Raw genomic sequence first — 18,201 nt, 5'->3', positions numbered from 1 at the left:
GATTTGTCTTGACAAGGGTAGATGGGAGTTGGCGAATGTGAATGAGTGCAACTTAAAAACAGTCTCAAGTTCCAACCAACTACGGGTATTAAGTTGGTTTGAAAGCATCCAAGATAGAATAGTAATGGGCAAATGGGGCCACTGCCCACTTCAGCTTACCGGGGCTGCTGCGATTAAGAGGCTTTAATGGAGTTGGGTTAGAGCTGAGGACCAAATTTTATACATGCTGTTTTGTCCGACTTATGGATATAAATGATCTCACAATTAATCGAATTTTATTCAAATTGAATTGCTTATATTATTCCTAAATTTAATTTAAATAATTTAATTTATCAAATAAATTAAATTAATTTTTTTAATATTTAAATCGAATAATTTATTAATTTCATTAAATTTTTATATTTTATTTTATTTTAATTAAAATTATTATTATATATATTAATTTAGTTTAAATTTGAGTTTAAATATAAATAATTGAACTTAAAATAAATATAAAAATTGAGATAGTATTTTTATTTGATAAACGAATATAATCGAATGGATTTAAATAATTCAACTTTTATTTTGCATTAAATTCAAACTTGAAATTTAAGACTTAAATCTAAGTAAGTTTCAAGTGGGGATTTTAATTCAAGTTTTTCACTACGGATTCGGTTTGACTTAATTATATTTCTAATCTAACAGGAAACAAAATTTAAAACGACATCGTTTGAAATTTAAAAATGGGACACGTGTCGTACGAACCAGTCTTGTAGTCTCAGCTACAGCTAATCAAATTTTTTTCTGCACCTACTCTCATCAAAATCCTAAGTATTTATTGCGTTTTTTACTAACTACGAAGAAAACCTTAGTCTTCCTTAATTCTTCCTTTTATCCCTAATCCCGATTCCCATTAATCCTCCATGGGGAAAGGCGGTGGCTGTGTCCCAAGCAAAAAAAAGCATCCTTCCTCTGCCGAAGAGGCCGCCCGCCACCGTGGTTCCACCACGACCACCGCCACCAACAACGCACCCATCGCCGCCGATGAAGAATTCCACGAAACTCCCACTGCAACGGTGAATTCGACGGATACTCAAACAGTTACCGCAACTTTAAAAATCTTCGTTGTTTTTTACTCCATGTATGGTCACGTGGAGAAGCTGGCGAAGCGGATGAAGAAAGGAGTCGACGGCGTGGAAGGTGTCGAGGCGGTTCTTTATCGGGTTCCCGAGACGCTTCCGGCTAATGTGCTGGAGCATATGAGGGTGCCGCCTAAAGACCCCGAGGTTCCGGAGATTAAGGCGGCGGAATTGGCGGAGGCGGATGGGATCCTCTTTGGGTTTCCGACGAGGTATGGGTGCATGGCGGCTCAGATGAAGGCCTTTTTCGACTCCACAGGGCAGCTTTGGAAGGAGCAGACGCTAGCCGGTAAGCCGGCTGGGTTCTTTGTTAGTACTGGAACACAAGGAGGCGGCCAAGAAACCACAGCGTAAGTCGCAATTGTGATTCAATTTCTATATTATTGTTGGAATGGTAACAAAGGACGGAAATTGGAATGCTTTATTAGTATAGTAGAGTTTCAAGGCCTTATTTTTATCCATAAATTTGAATGCTTTAGTTAATACATTTCTCTCCAAAACTTTCTATATCAGGAGGGAAATTTTGAGTAACAATTTCAAATCTTTCTCTTTTCCTTGTTTCTTTCCTGAATTTGTTATCCAAACAAGAGATGTTATAGCCTCATAGATGATCCATGTTGTCTCGTTTGACATCTATAGTTGAACAATGTGCTTATGTCTTATCTCAGCTGTTAGAAGTCGTGGCAGATGCCTCATGAGATCAAATAGATGAAGGGTATGAATTCGAGCTAGAGTTGAGTTCCATTGTAAATTTATTTTTACTTGGAAGTGCAAAGATATTTCTCGAATCTGCTTTAGTTAGTTGGTTTTTGATTACCATGTCGTGGTTGTGGCCGATGCCTCTTGAGATGAAACAGATGAAGGGCACGAATTGGAGCTATGGTTCAGTTCCTTTGTAAATTATTTTTACTTGGAAGTGCAAAGATTTTTCTCGAATCTGCATTAGTTAGTTGGTTTTTGATTACCATGTTGTGGTCGTGGCCGATGCCTCATGAGATGAAATAGATGAAGGGCACGAATTGGAGCCGTAGTTGAGTTCCTTTTTAAATTTATTTTTACTTCGAAGTGCAAAGATTTTCTTGAATCTGCATTAGTTGCTTGGTTTTTGGTTACCATGGTCTGTGGTTATTTGAGAGACTTTATTTCTTTCAATTACAAGGCTGGTAGGCCCGCTAAATCCTTAAAATTCATTGATTTTATTTTAAAGAACCTAGTAGTGCCCGTTTAACGCTTTATTAGAAATTAGGACAAGAGACGCTTCCAATTTCACTTATGGCTAGGTTTGTTCCAATAAAAGTTATGATTTATATGTCTTGTGAAAGATGAATTTTGCCTGACATGAAAGGTAAATGTGAAATATAGAAGCTTTCTAGGCTTTGGAAATGTTGGGTGACGGTTGTTTCTCCCATGGTATTATGGCTTTTCATCCCTTAACGGTTTTTTTTATTGGTAAGTTAGCCATAGAAGTTTCTCTAAACATTTCCAGATGATTGGAATAATATGATAAGTTATATTTGTACTGAGATCACTAAAATTGGAGGATCTAAAGTGGTTTCATTTTTAATATGATGGTTTTCTTTAAGGTGCTTAGTGCCCAAAGTTTTCAGCATGGAGTTTCATTTGAGACCCATTTGTACTTAAGGATTATCTGTTCAAATGAGCTTTTCTGACCTTAATCATTGTGTATTTTTAATGAATTCGTGGAGAAAGATGAATTAAAATTGCTGTTAAGCAATTAAAACTGAAAGGGTTAAGTTATTCTTCTTTTTTCAGAGATTAAATGTAAAAAAAAAAAAAGAAAAAAAGGGTTGTCTACTTATCAATGAACTCATTTACCTAGGTGTATATACTTATCAACATTCTGACATTTCTTGTGCTTCGATTTGGTTTAGTTGGACGGCAATAACTCAGTTGGCACACCATGGAATGGTATTTGTTCCCATTGGCTACACTTTCGGAGCTGGTATGTTCAAAATGGATTCGATACGAGGAGGTTCACCTTATGGTGCGGGAGTTTATGCTGGTGATGGCACAAGAGAGCCAACTGAAACAGAGCTGGCTCTTGCAGAGCATCAGGGAAAGTACATGGCTGATGTGGTCAAGAGGCTTTCTCAGGCTTGACATGCCCTACATTTGGGGACTACCCATATCCTGTTCAATATTCATTAATTGGAATGTGTTTGGCTTTGTCGTTGGTGTTGGCATTTCTCCTGTGACAATCAGCATGAAAGAAAGATGTCACCTGATGTTGGTATCCTCTCTTCCTTTCAGTTGAGAAAGATGTACATGATTTGATATTCTTCTGTCTTGTCTTGGCTCATCAAATAAGATGTTTATATGTGGGAATTGGGATTCTTCATTTGTATAATTTTCTGCGTGTAATTCACTCAAAGCTTTGATTCAACAAAATTTCATTTTCTTTTTCTAGTCATCCAAGGCCAATCTGAATTCTCATCATCATCCTCTTGTATCTCTATTGGATTAACCATCCATTTTATTTGTTAATGAACTGTTATATCTATTGATTATCTAAAACTGGATCTGGTGATTTGTGTCACTCTATTATATAAAATATTGTATTCGTATAATGTTTCATATGAAAATTATGTATTATATGAAAATTATGTGTTATGATTCGTATTGATATAAAAACATAAAATATAATTTTTTGATTTTATTAAATTTATTTATGATTTTTTTAAAATTTTAAATTATATTTTTTTTATATTTTTTATTCGTATTATTTTTAAATTATATTCGATTTGAGAATGGAAAGAGGAAAGGGCTCAGTACTGTTAATAGATTAGGATTCCTTTCCTAGAGGATTCTACTTCAGTATTATTCGGAAATTACGTTTTTTATTTTTTCAAAAATTTTTTTTGTGATAAATAGATTCTTTAATTTTTCAGATCAGGATAAAATTACCAATTAAATTTAAATCCAAAATCGTTGCAATGAGAAGAATGATCTTAGCAAATTGAGTCATTCTCTTGTCGATTCAAAAGCAAAGATTAAAAAATCACTGGCGTTGGGGTAACCCACTGCCACTGGCTGTAATTTTTTTTTACCGAGGCGGCAGGTCAAAATGGATGGTAAGTTTTTAACGGTAAAACCTATAGAAGAATGTCAACCCTGGAATTTCCAAACCAAAAAAAAAGGGAATTTTCTACTCAAATGCTCAGCTAACGGAGTCTCCAACGAAACTCCAACTCCTCAAATCAGCAGCGATTTTCCTGGATTCCCCAATTTTCTATCTATCTCTTTCCAAAACTTTGAACTCACTCACTCTCTCTCATGGCTGAAACACTTGCTGCTTTGAGGTCTTTAATGGCCTCTCACTCTCCTACTCTCGATGCCTTAGTCGTCCCTTCTGAAGATTATCATCAAGTAAAATAAAAAAAATTTTCTTTTTAAATACTATTTCCTTTATCATTTCAAAAAATTACATTTTTTAAAAAAATTTTTAATCGATTTTTGCAGAGCGAATATGTTTCTGCTCGGGACAAAAGGCGCGAATTCGTTTCTAGATTCACGGGAAGTGCAGGTCTCTATTTTTAATTTCCTCATATTATCAATATTATTATAGAAATTAAATTATTATCTGTATATTATTTTTATTGATTTTGAAAAATATTTTAGGTTTGGCGCTTATAACAAAAGATGAAGCAAGACTATGGACGGACGGCCGATATTTCCTGCAAGCAACGCAGCAGCTTAGTGATCAGTGGGAACTAATGCGTATCGGAGAAGATCCTTTCATTGACGCATGGATATCTGATGTAAATTTAACATTTTGCCCCACCAAAATTCAATCTTTTGCTTCAATTTTGATAATTTATTAATTTTCTTACGTTTATCACTTAAAAAAAAATTAGAATTTGCCAAGGGAGGCTGCTGTTGGGGTTGATCCTTGGTGTGTATCAGTGGATACCGCTCAAAGATGGGAACGTGCTTTTGCGAAAAAGCAACAGAAATTAGTTCAAACCTCAACCAATTTGGTTGATGAGGTTTGGAAAAACCGGCCACCTACTGAAATTAATCCAGTTGTTGTTCATCCATTGGAATTTTCCGGTCGTTCTGTTGCTGAAAAGCTAAAAGATTTGAGGGAAAAGCTCGCAAACGCAAAGGCTCGTGGAATTATCATCACTGCTTTAGATGAGGTGTGGCTTTATCAAATTGTCGGTCTAATGGAATTTGTTGAGCAATGTATTTTGAGTTTAAATGGCCTCTTTGCAGGTTGCTTGGTTGTATAATATCCGTGGGAGCGATGTGTCTTACTGTCCAGTTGTTCATGCATTTGCTATTGTAACATTGAATTCGGCTTTCCTTTATGCGGACAAAAGGAAGGTTTCTTCCACTGTAGGTTGAAGTTTTCATTTTTTTATGCATTCTTTGGTATATTCTGTATTTTGCTAGCTATTACACCCACCTTGAATGAAGGTATAAGCTTTATGGGCTAGATGTTTATTGTTTAGGTTTATTCATTCATGTATGTTAATGCAGGTGAGCTCTTCCATGCAAGATTTTGGAATTGAAGTTCGGGAGTATGCTGCAGTGAGTTCAGATGTTGCATTGTTAGATTCTAATCAGCTTGACCAGGACACAGGAGTAAATCCTGGTCTAAATGGTATTTGTGAAAATGATAAGTGTGAAGCAGAAGAAAACTATAATGATCTTATATGGGTTGATCCTGCTTCATGCTGCTATGCTTTGTTTTCAAAACTAGATGCTAATAAGGTGCTCCTAAAGCAGTCACCTTTGGCCCTGGCGAAAGCCTTAAAGGTTGTTGATGCTCTTCCTATCAGGTTGAATCATACTTTAGAAGTGCATAAAATATATTTATATGATGTCTCTTCTGATGTTCTGAAAATCATTTATTTAGAAGTTAGAACAAACTAAGTTAGATTTTGGATGTTTTCTTGTAAATATACATGCACTGATCCCGAAGAATATATGCCACCTCCCCAAAGAAGAAAAAAGGGAAGGGACCATTACTTATTTGATAGAACATGACAGGATCTTTAATATTTAAAGGGGCATTATATTTGATTATGTTTCATCATAAATTAATTATTCCTTATCAACAAATTTTTATTTTTAGAATCCAGTTGAGTTGGATGGATTAAGAAATGCACATATCCGGGATGGTGCAGCTGTCGTGCAGTATCTTGTCTGGTTGGATACGCAGGTATTTATATTCTCTCTGATTGTTTAAGGTTCTATCCACATCTGTTTATATTTGATCCTTCTTTCAAAGTAAAATATTTCTCGCATGCAACAAGATTGTAGGCTGTTGTTAAGCTGGAAATAATGCTAATGCTCTTTCAAATGCTCAGATGCAAGAGATTTATGGGGCTTCCGGTTACTTCTTGGAGGGGGAGGGAGCAAGCAAAAAAAACCCGTAAGTTGATATCTTTCCTTTCTTTTGCCCCTGCTTAATCGTTGTTTTTTAAGCCTGAAACCAAACGGGCTGTTCCTCCAGTTCACAAAAATTTCTAAGCTTGAGGTGGACTGGCTCTTAGTTTCTTTTCATGCTATTGGAATGAACCATGCAGGGAGGCTATGAAACTGACAGAGGTGATTGTTAGTAATAAGTTGGAGGGATTTCGTGCCTCAAAAGAGGTAACAATACTTACTTCTTTGTGGTAATAAGAAATATTAATCAAAATGTCATTTTGGATATAACAATAATAATAAAGTATCAAGTGTTAAATTCTGTTATTAGTAGTTGCAAATTGTGTTGTTTTCTGTCCATCATCAACTAACAATTGTTTTGTTTGAAAACTTAGGCAGCACATCACGTGAAGGTTAGGAATTTCCTAAGAGTCGCAACTTATAAGCATTTAGTGTGAAATGAGCATTGCAGTTCCAGTTGTTGCTAAAATTTTGTGCATGCATTTCTACTTGTTTATGTCACATAAATTGTTTCTATGTTACTGGTTTCAGTTGTTGCTAAAATGTTGTGCATGCATTTGTAGTTGTTCATTTCACAAAAATTGTTTCTATGTTTACTAATTGCAGCACTTTAGGGGCCTAAGTTTCCCTACTATTTCTTCGGTTGGTGCAAATGCGGCCATCATCCATTACACACCTCAGGCTGAAACATGTGCTGAGCTTGATCCTGATAGCATTTATCTCTTTGATTCAGGAGCGCAGGTTTGATGTCAAATGCTAATATTTTAGCTTATATTCATTAACCAAAACTATCAATAAAATGTCAACTATTTTATTTTAGATTCTTAGATATGATTCTTAATTCTATAACCAATAATATGGATGGCATTGAAGTATCTAGATGGAACAACTGATATAACTCGGACGGTTCATTTTGGAAAACCTTCAGCACATGAGAAGACTTGCTATACTGCCGTAAGTGGTCTCTGTTGCATTCTCTTCTGAATATTTAATTTATTGGTACCTACATTCACCTTCCTTTTGGTGACACTAAATAAAATTTTTAATTCTGATTTGCATTTTTTTTTTTAAGTCCCTGGTGGGTTTGATAATACAAGCAGCATATCAATCTTTGGGCATTTTTGTTGTTTTGCCTGGGCAATGATGTGTCACATGAATGATTGTGACATGTAATTGGAACCATAGAACCATTTTGATGTCTTATCTATATTTGACAATACATATTCAACTTTAAATTAATATTGTTGTATGGATTGAGCAACAAATATTGTTTGTAGTGACAATCCTAATGAGTTATCAATTGTGATTGTTTTATACATGTCAACCCAATTTGTACTTGCATTAGGGCAGTTGAAGAGTGTTCAACATACTGGAAGTCAAAATTTATGACTCTTAGACTAGATATTTGTTTACTTCGATACTTCTGGATTTAAAATAGGTTAAGATGCTTGGTTCCCACTTCCCATCGTTCCTTAGATTCACATGGATTTCATTTCCTATTCTTCCTGAACTTAAGCCTTTAACAAGTTGCTTGATTCCATGTAGGTTCTTAAGGGCCATATTGCTCTGGGCAACGCTCGATTTCCTGATGGAACTAATGGTATTAAAAATTTTCTATTTATCTTTTTAATTGTTCCATATTTATTTGAGCATGTTTGCTTGAAGTCATGTAGAATTTGCCTGAACTCCAATATTCTTTTGATTGACTGATTGCTTTATAGGTCATGCTCTTGATATTCTGGCTCGAATTCCTTTGTGGAGGTATGGTCTTGATTATCGACATGGTACTGGTCATGGAATTGGGTCTTACCTGAATGTTCATGAAGGTTAGCAATGAGCTACAATCACTTGTTGGACTTAGGTTTGCAGTTGATTGAATGAAACTTTTCATTGAACTTTTTCTTTTCTGGTTGAACTACTTGGAACAGGGCCTCATCAAATTAGTTTCAGGCCACAGGCTCGTAATGTGCCACTTCAAGTTTCCATGACAGTGACGGATGGTTAGTTTTGTTTGTCTTGCCTTGTACTCTATCCATGGCCGAAAATTTTCTTTCTACTTAACAAAGTATTTTTGTCCTGCCCTATACTGATTTCCCTTCAAATCTTCCCTTTTTTTTTTTTTTTTGTAGTTAATGCTTTAATGCTCAATTTATTTCTAGCTTTTCATGTATTCCTGTTTTTAAGCATTTAAGGCTGTATCTTGGCTCAAATCTTTTGCACAATCAGTCTTAGGCTGCTTTTGTGGCTGTTTCTTCTGTGCATATGTGCATATGTTAGCATGATTATAAAGTTCTAATTAATTGAAGATTCTATTTTCTCAATGTTAGAATACTACCTAGTGTATGCTTGGTCTGAAAAATAATGTGTCATTCCTAAAAAAACTGCAGTATTTACTAATTTTATTTGGAAATTCCATTTCCCAGAACCTGGATATTATGAAGATGGGAGCTTTGGTATAAGATTAGAGAATGTACTTGTAATCAAGGAGGCTGATACTGAATTCAATTTCGGTGATAAGGTTTACTTATCATTTGAGCATATCACATGGGTAAGTTTGTGATTTTTCATCTTTTCTCGTCTTCCTATCAACCATGTTGAATGTGTGTTTCTGTGTGTTTGTGCGAGTGTATGCACGCTTTTAAGTTTTTTGGGTCGCCATGCTTCTCGCAGATTATAGTTATGCTTTTCTGAGACAGCTAAATTTTAGGTTTTTAATGGCTTATCTTATGTTCAGGCACCATATCAGGTAAAGTTGATTGACTTGAGCCTGTTGACACCCGAGGAGATTGAGTTTGTGAATACCTACCATTCAAAATGTAGGCAGATTCTTGCACCTTTCATGGATAAAAATGAGATGGATTGGCTGAACAAAGCCACTGAACCTCTAAGCGCATGATATATCTCTATTCAGGAAGCCCAAGCAAAGCAACCCTTTCACATCTTTCTCTGCTTTTCTCCATCTATATTAGAATCAGATATGAGATTTGTTCGGTAAATGATTTTATTTGGCTAATTTATATTTGACCGTTATGGGGTAATTAATGTTTTATGTAAGGGATGTTGAGACTTCTAGGAATGAAAATAGCCTCAATGATCTCTTCATTATTGCTTGGAAAAATATGCAACATGAAAGATCACTCTGCACTCATTTCTCCCAATCACGTCCTCTGATGTTAACAACTTTGACCTGGTAGCCACCCCAATATGCTCAGCCAGCATACACGATTATTGGGTCACCATTGACGGTACCCTCCAGACTTGAATTCCACCCGCAATGGGACAAAAAATCCACCTATGAGTGCTCGAGGTGCCCACATTGGAACCGCCAGCCTTTTTGGCTGGTGATATTCAAGAACCCATCTGGTAACATTTTATCATCCAATTTGACCGTGGAAATTTAAGGCAACTATCATGTCAAGATAGTTGCTTAACAAGTGCATTGACTAGATTTTAACTACGGTATTTAATGCTTGTGTCGATTAGTTTTAGCTGTATTCTCTAGTTTTTAGGGTCCACGTTGATGTGTTTATTACATGTTTTTACTTTTTCCAATAAAAAGAATAAATGAAAATAAATTGAAAATAATGAATAAAAATCAAAAAAGGGGAAAAAAAACACCAAATTGAACAAAATCTTACTGATATGAGATCAGCCAATAACTTATCATTTGTTCACGTAATTAAATGTATTATTATACTAAACAAGATGATTATAATAAAAACTATGATTTTTTAATGTGATTACGTTATATGTATAGCACCAAAGGATTAAACGTATTTTGTATTCTCGATTTTAACCCTTTTTTTTTGTTGGATTGATCCTAGCTGAGAGTCGTATAGTATCAGATGGGGTTTGCATTTTGCAGACATGAGACAAGGCATGCAAGGTAGATTGCCTCCTCCAATGAGATAAAACAAAGCCACTAATGAAAACCAAAGGCAATGACTTTGATTCTAGTCCATGAATGCCTAACACGTGCTTGAAAATTCCAAGGAACGTTGATGTTTGCTAGCGCAATTTACTCTGATTTGTAGACCAGTTGAGTTGAACTTTTCCCATCTTCATGACCCCATTTCTGGAACAAATTATGCACTGGTGTGCTCCACGTTTCTCATATTTACTTTTCTCATTTTACCATGGATGAGAAAAGATTTTAACTGCATCATTATATCATTTTATCCGTGAATATTCGAGTTTTTATCATAAGATGATACGGTAAAATAAAATATTCAGATATAATTTCATTCTCGTTTCATATATATTTTTTATTTATCATTTTTAAATTAAAAAAGCTTTTAACAAGTTTATACCATCATACACTCTCAATATTGTTTAGTTACGCAAACAGCAAAAACAACATCCTAACATAAAGTAAGATCAAGCCCCGTAACTCTTTGTTTTCAGGTGCTGAATACAGATCTCTGCTACTTGGGACAGTGAATTATAAGAGGAACCACCCTCGGTCAATGCTTTTGCTGCACTATTTTTAAGCCCCTTGATCCTAGCTCGTATGTTTTGTCCTTCACTATCAATCAATATTCTTCTCACCATTGATTTTATCTCTTCTCTTCCCACCAATCCATCTAATTCCATCGCCTTGGCTCGGATGCTTGCTTCAAACTCTTCCGTCAACAACGCAGCATTCATCTTCTGCTCAGAGTAGAGCGGCCATGCAATCATCGGTACCCCATTGATGATACTCTCCATGACTGAATTCCACCCACAATGGGTTAAGAATGCACCAACCGATGGATGACTCAACACCTCAACTTGGGGTGCCCACATTGAGACCACCAGGCCTTTATCTTGGGTCCTAGCCAAAAATCCGTCAGGCAAGTAATCTGGGGTGCCATCAGAGCCGTTACCTACAGTGAAAAAGTACCCTGATGCATCATTCTCAAGCGGAGGACGAGCCACCCATAGGAACCTTTGTTGGCTGAGCTCCAGCCCCCAGGCCAACTCTAACACTTGTTGGGCTGATAAGGTTCCACCGCTTCCAAACGACACATAAATCACTGATTCTTTAGGTTGCTTATCGAGCCAATTTATTACTTGGTTTCCCAAAACTGGCTTTTCAACAGGCCTCACCAGTGGACCAATTGGATAAACGGGTACCTTCTTAGCATCTCCCAAGGCTTTAAGAGTTGTGGGCTCTAGTCCCTCCCAAGAATTCATCAAAATCCCATCAGCCAATGCCATTTTCATCCCTGAGCCAACAAAGCCTTGATAGAATGGACCGTTGGGATCCGTTAAAAAAACATCGAGGGTATCCTCCAACTTAACCGGCTTGCAACCCGGAATGTTAAGTGGCTTCTGGTTCTTAACATGATCATCAACCTCCTTTCGATCAATCTCCGGACCATGTAGAATAACTGCTAAAAACCATGCATTAGAAGCTATGAATACGTACTTTAACATGTTGAATTCATCGGCAATCTCCCAAGCATCAGTTCCGAACAAGTCAACAACTAGAGCAGTGGGACGAAACTCCATCTTAGAGATTTCAGATCGGAGAAATGGTAAGGACTCAAGCATCAGTATCACTATTTTTGTTACGAACGATGCATCAGGTTCAACTATGTTGGAAAGATCGATGAAAGGGAGTAAAACCATATCAAGGAGATCATTCGAGGCTGAAGGTGATTGTAGAAGTTGGGAGTTTGCAATTGAGGCATGATCGGTTGCCACAACAAAGACAGTAACTTTGAAGCTTTGATGGGAAACGAGGCGTTTGGCAAGCTCAAGCACAGGGATCAAGTGTCCCATGCCAGGGCTTGCCAGGAGGGCCACATGAGGTTTTGTGCTTTTCATTGATGCTGGTTGCTGAGAGCTGACAAGGAGAAACAATTAAGATGGAGGCGTAAGGCGAATAAGTTTTGAAGTCAATTGGTTAAGCGAAGAGTTGTGGTGGAAGGCTATTTATGGATGAGGTTCACTCTTTCATATTAAAACTAGTAATTAAATGTAATTAAAGTTGAGTTTTTATCTTTTTATCTTTACTCAATTAATGAGGACATCATCTCATAATATAATAAACCAATTTATCTCTAATTTTTTAAGGATTATTAAATACAATTCATACTGATATGAAATTATTAAATATAACTTACACTCATTCACGTGATTTTTCTTCAAATTTCACATAAATTTTTCGTTAATTATTAGTGGTGCAAGGCTATTTATAATGTAGGGTGGGTAAGTTTTCATGTCAATTGGCTAAGAGAAGAGTTGGGGTGCAAGGCTATTTAATGATAATAATCACCTTTCCATATTAAAATTAGCAATTAAATGTAATTAAAGTTGAGCTTTTTATCATGTTATATCTACTCATTCAATCAGAACATCACCTCACAACAAATTAACTTGTTTTTAACTTATTTAAAATCATTAAAGACAATTTATGTTGGCATGAATTTATTAAATGTAATTCATAATTACCCACATGATTTTTTCTCAAATTTTACATAAATTTTTCATCAATTATCAACAACTCTAATGACATCATTACATATTATTTTATATATAAGATAGGAAAAAAAGGGTTCAAATATTGTAATTATGAACAACATTTCTCCTCTAAGCTTCCCATACACTCATTGCAACTTGTCTTTTTCCTTTAATAAAATTATTAACATTTGACTAATTTGAACATTGAAATACATTTTGAAAAATCAATTTTGATGTCCATTTGATTGTACTTTTTTATTATAAATACAAATCATTCCTACCATAATCTTCAAATCCTTATATAATGTAATTAATATGTCATTAGAGTTGGTATTTAAAAGTTATGAATTCAAGAGAGTTTGAACATATAATGTCTTCTTCAAATATATATATATAGTAGGGTATAAGATTTAAAGATAAATTAAAAGCTTAAAAAAAATAATAGTAGTACTTTAAATATTTAGGCTGCATTACCGAACTTCAATTTCGGTTTCCACACTGTTGTAGCTATGGCCACTCCCCCACCCTAACCCCCCTTCCTATTTTACCTCTTATTTTTATTCTTTTGTTTAAAATTTTTAATTATTTATTTAAAATGGCAAGTAAATTTACCTAATTACACGATAAACAAATAAATAAGTAAATAATAAAATTTAAATATATACTTATATATATATATATATATATACAAGTATAGCACTATCCTAAATCAATAAAATTTAATTGCCTCTCTGCAGTCACTTGTCCACTCAATTAACTTTTTTAATTAGATGACAATGTTATTTGATAAGCTTTAATTTTTCAATATCAAATATATATATATAGAAATAAATTTTATAGTTTGTAAGGTAAAATTAAAATTACGCATAATTTTAATAGGTATTTGGTTTCAACCCTCGCTTCATGTTTTTCTATATTTATAATTTTTAATAAAATTAATATCAAAATATAATATATATTAATACACAAATTTTCACTTTATGATATAAAATATATCAATTTTTTTAAGATAAAAAAATTTGTTAAGTAATTTTTTATTCTAATATTTTAAGTTATTATCGAGATATATAACAAGATTCAATTACGTGTGAATTGTTTATAAAATCATTTTTAACCTTAAAATCATTTTAAATGTCCAATCTGATGTGATTTTAAATTAAAATATAAGGGACGGTTTTTTATTTATTGTATAGATTAGATTTTGTATCACATGCATGGCATGTGAATTGGCATGTTATATTTATATTAATTTACATGAAAAATTATTTTTTAAATTTTATTTTTTAAAAAAATTGAAAACTAAAAAATAAATAAATATTAATTTGATATACATAAAAAACAAAATTATAGATCTATTAATATAATTTATTAATTAAAGTTTACAAAAATTATAACAAAAGAAATTAAATTAAATTTTAATTAAAATAAAAGATAATGAATGAAATTAAATAATAAAAAATAAATGTTAATTATTAACTATAAATATAGAATTTTTGCTTTATAATTTTGTTATGTCTTGCAAATAAATTTTAGTTGGGTATTCAAAATGACTAAATATCTTCAAAACATAACATATAACATTAAACTTAGTGGAGGATATCAATTTACATAAAAAAATTATATATCTTTTAATCCTTATTTTTAATAGATTTAAAAAATAAAATTAAATATATATTTTATTTATCTCTCTCATCTCTTAAATTTATTAAAATAAATAATTAAAAAAATATAAAACTTTTTAATTTCATACTGATGTAAGTTGATCAATCTCTTTAAATTTAATATGAAATTTAATTAGTTTGCTTCATTCAATATTTATAAGTGATATTAAATAAATATAATATTCAAATTTCAATATTTATATAAAATCTATAAAAAAAATAATAATTTATATATTTATATTATATTTTATATGAAAATTATGTATTACAATTCGTATTTATATGAAAATATAAAATATATTATTTTTAATTTATTAAATTCATATATAATTTTTATTAAAATTTTAAATCTTATTATTTTTATATTATATCATTATATCATATTTAAAATTATCATATCATCCTATATCCTCTTTCATTTTTTTTAAAGAAAAACTTAAACCGATTGGTGTGATGGTTTGAAACCAATAAAATCTAAATTTTTAGTGACGAACAATGCCAGAGAGGACAACGAAAATAGCTGACTTTGGACTTTAGCCTTACTTTCTTGATAGAAACCCATATCGTCACTTTCATAAACCCTTCGTTTATGCCTTTCAATTTGCAATTGAACGGTTCAAAATTTTGACTCAACGAACGACCGTCACTAATTTGCCCTTTCCACTCCCAAACAAAACACAGAAAAGAACAATATCCTCATCCCATGTGATTTGAACGCAAAAAATAAGGAAATTTTTTTTTTTACTATTTTTAGTTACAATTTAACTTATTCGAGGATCATTCCTAAATAATAATATAATAATAAAATTTTAGGTATCTAATAAAATTATGCCATTTTATTTTTTAAAAAAATTATAATAAATTATTTCGTATAATTATCTGCATCTAAGATTCAAATCCAATATCTACAATATCATTCTTTATCCCTAAAAATTATATATTATTTTGTAAAAAAATGCAGTAAATATTATATGAACGTGTCTATAAAATCAGCTCTCAAACTTATTTTAACCTTTGATTAATTTACTAAAAAACTAATAATTAATTAAAAAAATCGTATCTTAATTTTAGTAACTATAATTTAAGATCGTCTTAATAATAATAATAATATAATAATAATAATAATAAGTTAATTATTCATTGTAATCAAAATTAAGTGAATTAATTTGGTGAGAATGAATATGTAATATCAATTACATATTTTTTAAAAAGAGAAAAATTATATAAAATGATTGCTTCACATCGGCATCACTTTCATTCAAATTATGTCAAATAAACAAATTTTTTTTAAATTATTTATTTATTACACATCATATATATTGTAATTAAATAATATATATTTATTTTTACAAATTCATTAATGATTAGACTCTATTCTTGTTACTATAATATTTTCTTTCAATTTTTACGGCTGAGCGCACGACAAAGGATGGTGAAATTAATAAAATTTTTTGTAATGTGATTAATTAATTTAACTTATCCTGTCCTATAAAATTTTCAAACGACAATGTCACAATGGTTATAGAACAGAAGCATGTCCGAATCCATTGTTTGCTGTTATATTTATAGCATTTAACTAACGTTAATCGGTCAACACTTTTCGAATGGATGCTATAAATTATGTTGGCTCTCTCTTCTTACATATATATATATATTTGAGGACCGGAGAAGTACCGGTGAGAGCTGGGGATTATAATCTCATATTTGTTAAAAATTAAATTTGATAATTTAAAAGATAATATGATAATACGGCACGAATATAATATACAAATAAAATATAAAAATGATATGATTTATAACTGTAATAATAATTATATATGAGTTTAATAAAATAAAAAAATTATATTTTATAATTTTATATAGACTTGAATTATGATACTTAATTTTGGTATAAAATATAATACGAATATATAAAATTTTAATATTTTAGATGATATAAATATACGAATAAATAAATTTATTAAAAATTTAATCATTGACAAATTCAAATGAAAAAATATGGCGTACTGAAAATTAAAAAATAAAAAAATTTTAAAAAATTCTTCCAAACACTAAAAAATTTATACTAAACACAATAAAATTGATAAATCTTTCAGTATTTTATTTTATTTATATTATAAGTGAATATTTAAAAAAAATTTTAATCTGCCACTAAACCCAACACTTAACTATACAGGTAATTGGATTAAGTCTCATATTTAAAATTATATATATGACTCTTTCGGTTGACTTTGCCTAGCTAATTTATCTTATATACTATAAATGTTGAAAATATCCGATCATTTTTAAGAGTGTCTTAGAAAAATTAGCCATGTATAAACTATAGTTATATTAAGTAATATGATTTTTATTCAAAACATTAAAAACCAGCAACTTATTATTAATTATTATATTAATATGAAAAGATTATTATTAAATATAAATAATATATTAATTACCCTTAAAAGTGTTATATTATTTATATGAAAATATTTATTATTAGTAATAAAATGTAGAATGAAATGCAATAAGAGGTACCTTGTGGAGTAAACTTTCCATGGTTGACTGACTTGATTCCACCCGCAACGTGACAGTCCATCAACTGTTGGATGGGCCAAAACGGACATAAGTCACGTGCTTGACTGATCAAAAACAGACATAAATAACTGATTGACTAGGTTGTTTGTTTTGCCGGTCTAAAACCGGGTCTGCTAAAACCTGACATCCAAGTGGTCTCACAACCCGACCAATTGGATATAGTGGAACTTTGGCAACTGGGCCCAAAAGCTTATAGCATCTCTCAAAGATCTAATTTTTGGGCTCTAGGTCCTCAAATGTGTTCAACAAAATCCCATTAGCTTCTGGTTTTTCAAGTCCTACACGTCCATACTCTCCATACAATTGATCGTTGCGGTTCAAATAAGCTCTCAGTATCTTCGATCTATGTGGTGAAACCAGTTTCAATCTAATCAAACTTTATTTTATTTTTTAAAATAATATATAATATTATAAATTTTAAAAATTGATCTAAATTTGAATCAATTTTATTTTAAAATTTGATTGGATTTGGTTAATCAGTTTTGAAATTTTAAATTATATATATTATTTTAATAAAAATTTTAATATATTTAAATAAATTTTTATATAAAATAATTATTTTTATTTTATATAAATTTAAAATATATGTAAAAATTAATAAAAATATAAAATTTTGTTCGATTTTTTATATTTCAATTCAAATTGAATATAAATATATAAATATATATATTTAATATTTGATTTTGATTCTAACAAAAATTCAAACCATATATTACAATTTCAATCAATTTTTTATTTTCTCGAATTTTTCCTCCATCGTTACCTCAAACCGAAAAGGTTTGCAGCCTGGAATTTTCAAATGCTTTTGCTGCTTAACGTGCTCTTCATCAACTATTCTTTCAACGGTTCGAGCTTGAACAGTGATTCCAAGAAACCATGGATTGGAAGCAAATGAGATCGTCCTTCAACATCTTGAATTCATCGGCAACAGGTGAAGCTTTAGTTACAAAAAAAGTCCACGGTCAAAGCTGTTGGGCGAGACT

The 18,201-nt window shown here is 31.9% G+C and overlaps 2 protein-coding genes and 1 pseudogene across 2 annotated transcripts; 2 read left to right on the top strand and 1 right to left on the bottom strand.

The window, feature by feature from the left end:
* The first annotated feature begins 792 nt into the window (after positions 1-792).
* On the top strand, positions 793-3,549 carry LOC111317159 (putative NAD(P)H dehydrogenase (quinone) FQR1-like 2). The gene is made up of 2 exons (XM_022919542.2): positions 793-1,468; positions 3,011-3,549. Exons 1-2 carry the CDS (start codon positions 903-905, stop codon positions 3,237-3,239), a joined length of 795 nt encoding a protein of 264 aa, XP_022775277.2. The 5' UTR covers positions 793-902; the 3' UTR covers positions 3,240-3,549.
* Positions 3,550-4,298: 749 nt separating this feature from the next.
* Positions 4,299-9,635, top strand: LOC111317158 (aminopeptidase P1-like). Its single transcript, XM_022919541.2, has 16 exons — positions 4,299-4,505; positions 4,599-4,662; positions 4,758-4,897; positions 4,994-5,278; positions 5,355-5,477; positions 5,622-5,900; positions 6,220-6,306; positions 6,455-6,519; positions 6,674-6,740; positions 7,140-7,274; positions 7,407-7,487; positions 8,079-8,133; positions 8,255-8,359; positions 8,462-8,533; positions 8,957-9,081; positions 9,268-9,635. Exons 1-16 carry the CDS (start codon positions 4,413-4,415, stop codon positions 9,427-9,429), a joined length of 1,938 nt encoding a protein of 645 aa, XP_022775276.2. The 5' UTR covers positions 4,299-4,412; the 3' UTR covers positions 9,430-9,635.
* Positions 9,636-10,778: 1,143 nt separating this feature from the next.
* On the bottom strand, positions 10,779-12,451 carry LOC111316230 (UDP-glycosyltransferase 72E1 pseudogene; annotated as a pseudogene).
* Between the last annotated feature and the right edge of the window lie 5,750 nt (positions 12,452-18,201).

The sequence above is a fragment of the Durio zibethinus genome, chromosome 24 (assembly GCF_047325235.1).
Source record: "Durio zibethinus cultivar Kanyao isolate XHJ-2024 chromosome 24, ASM4732523v1, whole genome shotgun sequence".
NCBI lineage: Eukaryota > Viridiplantae > Streptophyta > Magnoliopsida > Malvales > Malvaceae > Durio > Durio zibethinus.
Note: the sequence above shows the minus strand (reverse complement) of the source record. Positions and strands in the feature narration are given on the sequence as shown.

What these genes read in the sequence shown, in the direction of transcription:
- LOC111317159 (XM_022919542.2), top strand. Translation starts at nt 903, where the DNA reads ATGGGGAAAGGCGGTGGCTGTGTCCCAAGCAAAAAAAAGCATCCTTCC. An exon ending in GGCGGCCAAGAAACCACAGC is followed by an intron (nt 1,469 to 3,010) that starts GTAAGTCGCAAT and finishes GATTTGGTTTAG; the next exon opens with TTGGACGGCAATAACTCAGT.
- LOC111317158 (XM_022919541.2), top strand. Translation starts at nt 4,413, where the DNA reads ATGGCTGAAACACTTGCTGCTTTGAGGTCTTTAATGGCCTCTCACTCT. An exon ending in AAAGGAAGGTTTCTTCCACT is followed by an intron (nt 5,478 to 5,621) that starts GTAGGTTGAAGT and finishes ATGTTAATGCAG; the next exon opens with GTGAGCTCTTCCATGCAAGA. An exon ending in CCCTGGCGAAAGCCTTAAAG is followed by an intron (nt 5,901 to 6,219) that starts GTTGTTGATGCT and finishes TTTTATTTTTAG; the next exon opens with AATCCAGTTGAGTTGGATGG.